We start from the raw sequence: 8,581 nt of genomic DNA on the forward strand, positions 1-8,581 counted from the left end.
AAAACTGCATCTCAAAAAAAAAAAAAAAAAAAAAAAAAAAAAGAGTGAGGACAGAAAGAGCCTTAATTTCCTGGAATGCCTTGCCTTGTACTTCCTCTATGTTTAAGGTTTTAAAAAAATTGTAAATTAAAATTATGTCCTCTGCCTTTTTTATATAGCATTGTGCTACTGTTGTATGTTTGTGTATGTGTTAAAAATGACCAGACTCTTTTTGCTTTTTTAATTTTCTATTTTATTTTATTGTCTAGGTACTTAAGAGATTATGGCATCGGAAACCCACAATGTTAAAAAACGGAACTTTTGTAATAGGATTGAGGATCATTTCGTTGATCTTCCTAGAAAAAAGATCTCTAATTTCACTAATAAGAACATGAAGGAGGTAAGTCTATGGTTTCTAGAAAACAGATAAGACAATTTAAACTGTCAGACTAGATACCTCTGGTTGAATTGTTTAAACAGGGGGAGGATAATAATTCTGCTTAATCTCCCAGAATTAAGTTGAATTGGTGAAGTATAACCAATGTCTTTTTTTTGTTTGTTTGTTAGGTCTTAACCATTGTATTTCTATATGCTCTAAAAAGTTTTTAGTCAGGCTGGGCATGGTGGCTTATGCCTGTAATCCCAGCACTTTGGGAGGCCGAGGTGGGTGGATCACCTGAGGGCAGGAGTTCGAGACCAGCCTGGCCAACTTGGTGAAACCCTGTGTCTACTAAAAAGACAAAAATTAGCTGAGCATGGTGGTGGGTGCCTGTAATCCCAGCCACTTGGGAGGCTGAGAGAGGAGAATCACTTGAACCTGGGAGGTGGAGGCAGCGGTGAGCTAGATTGTGCCATTGCCATTACATTCTAGCCTGGGCACCAAGAGCAAAACACCGTATCAAAAAAAAAAAGTTTTTAGTCAGTATACTGTTTCAATATGATATAATTTAAATGTTTCAGTTAAAGAGGAATTTCAGAGGTGCTTTGTGTTCACTATTGTAAGGTTCATTAGTACTGGTATCGTTTCTTTTAAACCACATTCTGGCCAGGTTTGGTGGCTCATACCTATAATCCCAGCACTTTCAGAGACTGAGGCAGGAGGATCACTTGAACCCAGGAGTTCAAGCCCAGCCTGGACAACATAGTGAGACTCCATCTATACCAAAAAAAAATTTTTTTTTTAACTAGCCAGGTGTGGTGGCATGCACGTGTGGTCCTTAGCTACTGGGGAGGCTGAGGTATGAGGATCACTTGATCCCAGGGTGTTAAGGCTGCAGTGAGCTGTGTTCATACCACTGCACTTCAGCCTGGGTGACAGAGCGAGATCCTATCTCTAAAACAACAACAGCAACAGCAATAAGAAAAGAGATTAAAATTTAACTCACTTGTTAAGCATCCTATACGACTAGTGTGTGGAAAATAGGGAGCTGGATATTGTATTAGTCCATTTTCATGCTGCTGATAAAGACATACCCAAGACTGGGTTATCTCTAAAGAAAAAGAGATTTAATGGACTCACAGTTCCACATGGCTAGAGAGGCCTCACAATCACGTCAGAAAGCGAAAGGCATATTTTACTTACATGGCAGCAGATGAGAGAGTGAGAACCAAGTGAAAGGGGTTTCCCCTTATAAAGCCATCAGATCTCGTGAGACTTATTCATTACCACAAGAACAGTATTGGGGAAACCACCCCTGTGATTCAGTTATCTCCCACTGAGTCCCTCCCACAACACGTGGGAATTATGGGAACTACAATTCAAGATGAGATTTGGGTGGGGACACAATAAAACTATATCAGATATGTTGCTTTGCCAAAAATAACTGCATATGACGTTGTTGTATGTTGATTCAGACTACAGAATTAGAACAGAGAAAACATTAATCTGAAAAACTTACCTGTTGAATTTTAGATTTGTTGATATCAATCACAAAATTTACATAAGTATTAATGAACTTAAATATACCTCAATTATTAAGTACAATGAATTCTGAGTTCCTCTTCAAAGAACCAGTATGTCAGTATATTCAGCTTCCTTATATTTTGTTCTCCATTTTAAAGTTTAACTTCCTCGTTCTTTATGCCTCCTTGCCCCCAGTTTCAGTAAACAACCCCCTTCTAGCCTTTATACTCACATATTTAGAGTCGTTAGTCAGCCTTAGTCACCTGCTCTGTTCTTAGTCATTTTAGTCACCTGCTGTGTAACCATCCTTCCCACTGAAACTGCTCACCCTGCCACTCCAGCTCATACCCCTGCTTTCTTTAAAATAGCCTATCAGAATTAGTTTAGACTGTGTTGTCCAACCCTAGCCAATAGGGGAACGACACAGCAGTAGGGACTGGCTGCGTTAGGGATAAGTACCCCTTCCCCTCCCTTGTCCAGTGTGATTTTGCGACCACTTCAGGTGCACCCTTCTGCAGAAGTAAATGCTTTGCTGAGAAAGCTTTTTGCCAGAGTGCTGATTCTTCTCTGCGGCATTGAGCATTTGTTTCTAACAAATTTGGGGGCCCATCCGGGATTCCCATTCTCCTCTGGGGAAGGGTCTCTGGTCCTCTCCCATGAGGAGGCATGCCGCTCAGCCTCTTGTGGCGGCCTCGGGTAAGGAATCGAGGCACACCCAGTGTGATGAATAAACCCAGACTCTCAGCAACGCAGGAAGAAACAGACCAACAACTTGGGCGAAAAAGAAAAATTATCACATACCAGGTAACCCTGTGCATAGACCAAGGTAAGAAACATCACAAGAGCGACAAAGTATTTCCTTGGTAGTCGGGGTATCTTGGAGGTTGAAAGTGCGTGAATGAGACGCACAATTGAGTGCAAAGCGAGTGTTGAGTCCGGATTTGTGGTTTTGTAGTCACCTCATACAGCTTAGCGCAGCCCTCTTGTAAAGGAGTCTGGGTTGGGGGTTTATACCAACCCACCAATCCCAAGAGGGATCTAACGTTCCCATTAGGGAAGCAGCCAGAGAAGGACGAAGCGAAAGTAGAAGAATGCGAGAAGCCTCTAGCAGGGGTGTTGAGCCTCTAGGAAAGGAAGGCGAGAAATCTCCAGTAGTGGGGATTGAGCCTCACACAAACCTCCAGTAGTAGGGAAGGCAAGAAATTTCCAGTAGGGGAAATTGAGCTTCACCTCAAAAGTTGAGAAATCTCCAGTAGGGGAGATTGAGCCTTACCCCAAAACCATCAAGATGGGAAATACCCCAAGTAAGGTAAGGGATAAAAAGGATAAAGCTAGCAACAATAATATTCCCCCTGATAGTCCCGTAGGCCTAATGTTGAAATATTAGAAGAATAATGAAAAGACCTTAGAGAAATGATAAAAAGAATTCGAGAGTCTAAACCCCACATCCAAAACATTATAAAAGGTTTCAATAACAAGGAAACGATGAAAGACCTATACAATTCCTAAAAAGACTCAAAGAGCCAATGAGAAAATATGTAGGTCTAGAATTAGAAGACACTGCGCCCCCCCCAACACAGATGAAGGATGTCAAAGCTTCATTTTGTAACTAATAGTTGGCCAGATATTAACAAGAAATTACAAAAGATAGAGAACTGGGAAGGTAGATCTTTAGAAGAGCTTCTAAGAGAACCCCAAAAAGTGTATGTAAGAAGAGATGAAGAAAAAAGAAGGCAAAAATTCTGCTATCCACCATACAACAAAGTACCCAGGGGCAGAACCTGTAAGGAACCTAGACCCCCACTCTCCAGGCAATATGAAGGGTACGAAAGAGTAAAGCCAGGAGGCTCAAAGGTAGAAAAGAAAAAAGGACAGAACGAATGTTTCAAATGTGGAAAGTTAGGTCACTTTAAAGGAAAATGTCCCAAATGAGAAAAGAAAGAAAAAGTCATCCACTTAGAGCTTCTGAGGAAGACTAGGGAAGTCAGGGACTGTATCTTTTTTTGAGTCCTACCAAGAGCCCTTGATAATTTAGAAGTGGGACCTAAACTTGAGCTTATTACCTTTTTAATCAACTCAGGAGCAGCTCGCTCCTCAGTTTGTTATCTTCCATCTAGTGTAACTTGTTCGTAAGAAGAACTTTTTATCTCAAGGGTAAAAGGAGAAGGGTTTAGAGCAAAACTCTTAGAGGAGACAGAAGTGAAATATAAAAACTGATCAGCTAGCATCAAATTTATTAATTTCAGATGCAGGGACAAATCTATTAAGAGATTTAATGCTAAAATTAGGCTTAGGCCTCCAAATCAATCGGAAAATTCCTCCGCTTCCTAAACTTGCTCTCCACCTGAGACAGAGAACACATTCATCCCAAGGTACGGTCAAAAGACAGGAATCAAGGAAGGTTACAGATTCCTCTGATTCATGTTACATTTTAAAAACCCTAGGGTAATAGTAAAGAGAAAGCAACACCCTATTCCTTTAACAGCCAGAGTAAGTTGAAAACCTGTAATTGAAGGTCTTCTCTGTGATGAGCTTCTTGAACCCTGTATGTCTCCCTATATAACACTCCAATACTGCCTGTAAAGAAGCCAGACAGGTCATACCAGTTAGTGTAAGACCTCAGAGCTATTAATTAGATAGTCCAAACCACCCACCCTGTTGTTACTAGTTAACTGTCCCCATCCTAGCTTTACCTTCCCCTAGAACTGCCTTTTCATCTCTGTCAATGTAAACAAAAGAGTAGCCTTAGGACTACTTACTCAAAAACATGGGGCCACCAGCAGCCCATAGCCTTTTTGTCAAAAATTCTTGACCCTGTAATCTGAGGGTGGCTTAAATGTATTCAATCTGTAGCAGCAACAGCCCTATTAACAGGAAAAAAAAACAGAAAATTAACTTTTAGAAGGAACCTCATTGTCAGTACACCTCACCAAGTCAAAAATATCCTTAATCAGAAGGCAGAAAGGTGGCTTATTGACTCAAGAGTTTTAAAATACGAAGATATCCTATTAGAGATCATTTAACACTAACCACTGGTAATTCACTTAACCCAGCAGGTTTCCTGACTGAGAATCCAAATTTAAAGAGACCTGAGCATGAGTGTTTAGCTTTTATTGACTTAAAGTCAGACATGATTTAAGAGAGACCCCTTTCAAACGGGGCAGCACTTATTTATAGATGGCTCTTCCTGGGTAATTGAAGGAAAAAGACATAATGGGTACTCAGTAGTCGATGGGGAACTCCTTGCAGAAGTAGAGTCAGGAATACCACCCAGTAATTGGTCTGCCTAAACATGTGAATTGTTTGCATTAAATCAAGCCTTAAAGCACCTGCAGAGCTAAGAAAGGACTATTTATACTGATTCCAAACATGCCTTCTGGGTAGCTCACACCTTTGAAACAAAAAAAATTAGACTGAATGAGGTCTTCAAAGGCCAAGACCTGGTCCACAAGGAATTAATCACTCAAGTATTAGATAACTTCCAGTTGCCAGAAGAAATAGCTGTTGTCCGTGTCCCAGGACATCGAAGAGATATCTCTTTTGAAAGCCAGGGAAACAACCTTGCACATCAAATAGCCAAACAAGCTGCCGTTTCCTCTGAAATGCCTGTTGTTCACTTAACCCCTTGCCTTCTTCCCCCAACTGCAGTTCCCATCTTCTTTCCCACTGAAAAAGAGAAATTCATAAAATTAGGGGCCAAAGAAAATTCAGAAGGGAAATGGGTGTTACCAGACCAAAGAAAAATGTTATCCAATCCCCTCATGAGAGAAGACCTCTCTCATCTGCATCAAGGGACTCACTGAGGGCCTCAAGCTATGTGTGATACAGTCCTTTGGGTTTATGGATGTGTAGGAATTTACGCTTTGGCATGACAGGTTACAGATAGTTGCCTAGTATGTAGGAAGACTAATAAGCAGACCCTCAGAAAACCACCTCTTAGGGGAAGGTATCCGGAATTAAGACTGTTTCAAAGTATCCAAGCTGATTACACCAAGATGCCCCCATTTGGTTGTCTAAAGTATTTACTAGTAATAGTAGATCACCTTACTCATTGGATAGAAGCTATTTCCTTTCAAGTGCAACTGCTAATAATGTAGTCAAAACATTAGTTGAAAATATTACACCCAGGTTTGGATTAACAGGAAATATTGATTCAGATAATGGGACGCATTTCACTGCACATGTCATTAAGAAATTAGCCCAGGTACTGGATATAACATGGGAAATCATACTCCCTGGCACCCACCTTCATCAGGAAGAGTGGGGGAAAAAAAATGAACCAAACTCTAAGAAGCCACTTAAGCAAATTTTAGTCTTAGAGACTCGGTTGCCATGGACTAGATGCCTTCCCATTGCCCTGTTGAGAATCCGAACTACTTCTCAGAGAGATGTCGGCTTATCCCCTTATGAAATGTTGTATAAGTTGCTCTATTCGCACTCCACTGCTGACATTCCCAAGTTCGAAACAAAACATCAGTTTCTCAGAAATTATGTACTTGGTTTATCTTCCACTTTCTCTTGCCTCAGAACTAAAGGTCTTTTAGCACAGGCACCACCCCGAGAGTTTCCAGTACACCAACATCAGCCTAGGGACCACAGCCTCGTCAAAAGTTGGAGGGGAGGAAAACTCGAACCAGCTTAGGAAGGACCCTGCCTAGTGCTTCTTACCATTGAGAACACCATTAAAACAGCAGAAATAGGATGGACTCATCACACCCAGGTCAGAAGAGCACCACCTCCTCTAGAATCATGGACAGCTATTCTAGGGCTAACTCCAAACAAGCTAAAGCTAAAACAGGTTTGATCCTCTTATGTTGCATCTCTTTCTTTTTCCCATCTATTGCTAGTACTCTTGTTATTAATGTAACTAGGTCAAGTTCCCCCCAGACTATTACCTTTGATGTTTGCCTCGTGATGCCCTGTGGAGATGTGTCAAACCAGAGGCAACTCTCCACTTTGGAAAAGTATCTTTGTCCTTCCTAGCTCTTCTCAGACTGGAATTCTGTTAACTGGGATAAGTTAGTTTGGGAAGAGTTGGACGGAGATTCCAGTATAAACTGAGAGTCTTGCCCTCCCAATACAAAGCTTTTATGCCATAGTTGATCCAACATTCTGTGGACCACTAAAGAGCAAGAATAGACTGCCCCAACCAGTAGTTGTAATTTCCTAAAGCCATACATTTATTTTACTAAAGGAACAGCTTCCTCTAACTGTCAACTAAACCAATGCAATCCAGTACAGGCTATTATCTCAAACCTTCTAAGTTCTTCCCCTTCTTTAAGCCAGTTCCCTTCTTTAAGCCAGTTTTATAGTAAGGAGGCTGAGGTTTCAGGAGCAGACCCAAATCCTTTGAAATACTCTTCATTGCTCCCCCACCAGCTATACCTTCCCCTAAGCCTTCTTCCAGAATCTCCCACAACAAAACTATTGTTCTTCCTCCATCAAATGACAAGACCAAGGTAGCTATTGTAGAAGTCAAAGACCTAAAACAAACTTTGGCAATTGAGACAGGATTTCAAAATGCAAATGCCTGGTTGGAATAGATTAAATATTTCATCCACACTTTAAACAAAAGCAGTTGTTATGCTTGTGCACACAGCAGGCCAGAGGCCTAGACTGTCCCCTTTCCACTATGATGGTCCTCCAGTCAACCGGGCATGGGCTCTATGGTAGCTCTTTTCCAAGATTCCACAGCCTGGGGTAACAAGTCGTGCCAAGCTCTTTCTCTGTTATATCCCAAAGTTCAACACCCTGCAGGTCAGCCGAGGGCCATCCAGCTTCCGTCTCCCAACACTGAGTTCACTTTGTGTCTCTCACGACAAAGAGGAAACTTAGCATCCCTTAGAGACCTAAAAGGATGAAGTGAGCTTAAGACTTTCCAAGAGCTCACCAACCAGTCAGCCCTTATACAGCCCCAAGCAGATGTATGGTGATACTGTGGTAGACCTTTGCTGGACACTCTGCCAAGTAACTGGAGTGTCACTTGCGCCCTAGTCCAATTGACTATCCCTTTCACCCTGGCATTTTATCAACCAGAGAAACTAAAAAAACACAACGTCATAAAGCAAGGGAAGCCCGTTATGGATCTTTCAACTCCCACATTTATTTAGATGCAATTAGAGAGTCCCATGAGGAGTACCAAATAAATTTAAGACCTGAGATCAAATAGCTACTGGATTTGAGTCAATATTTTGGTGGGTGACAATTAATAAAAATGTAGATTAGATATATTACACCTATTACAACCAACAGCAGTTTATTAACTATACTAGATATGCTGTTATAAAGGAATAGCTGAGCAATTAGGGCCTACTAGCCAGATGGCTTGGGAAAATAGAATGACCTTAAACTTGATATTAGCAGAAAAAGGGGAAGTTTGAATCATGATTAAAACTCAATGTTGTACCTTCATCCCAAACAATACCGCCCCTGATGAAAGTATAACAAAGGCATCACAAGGTCTAACTGCTCTGTCCAATGAGTTAGCAAAAAACTCAGGAGTAAATGACCCCTTCACAGGGTGGCTAGAAAAATGGTTTGATAAAAGTTCATATGGAACCAAAAAAGAGCCCGCATTGCCAAGACAATCCTAAGTCAAAAGGACAAAGCTGGAGGTGTCACGCTACCTGACTTCAAACTATACTATAAGGCTACAGTAACCAAAACAGCATGGTACTGGTACCAAAACAGAGATATAGA

General features: G+C 41.2%; 1 protein-coding gene across 1 annotated transcript in view; it reads left to right on the plus strand.

Moving 5' to 3' along the window:
* The window catches only part of KATNBL1 (katanin p80 subunit B-like 1), a 28,581-nt gene that overhangs the window by 2,274 nt on the left and 17,726 nt on the right, over positions 1-8,581 (plus strand). The window contains exon 2 of the mRNA XM_011932690.1: positions 249-379. Coding sequence (XP_011788080.1) covers positions 263-379 — 117 coding nt within the window. The 5' untranslated portion in view covers positions 249-262. The remainder of the gene's footprint in view (positions 1-248; positions 380-8,581) is intronic.

This window comes from Colobus angolensis, unplaced genomic scaffold, assembly GCF_000951035.1.
Source record: "Colobus angolensis palliatus isolate OR3802 unplaced genomic scaffold, Cang.pa_1.0 Scaffold97, whole genome shotgun sequence".
Lineage (NCBI taxonomy): Eukaryota > Metazoa > Chordata > Mammalia > Primates > Cercopithecidae > Colobus > Colobus angolensis.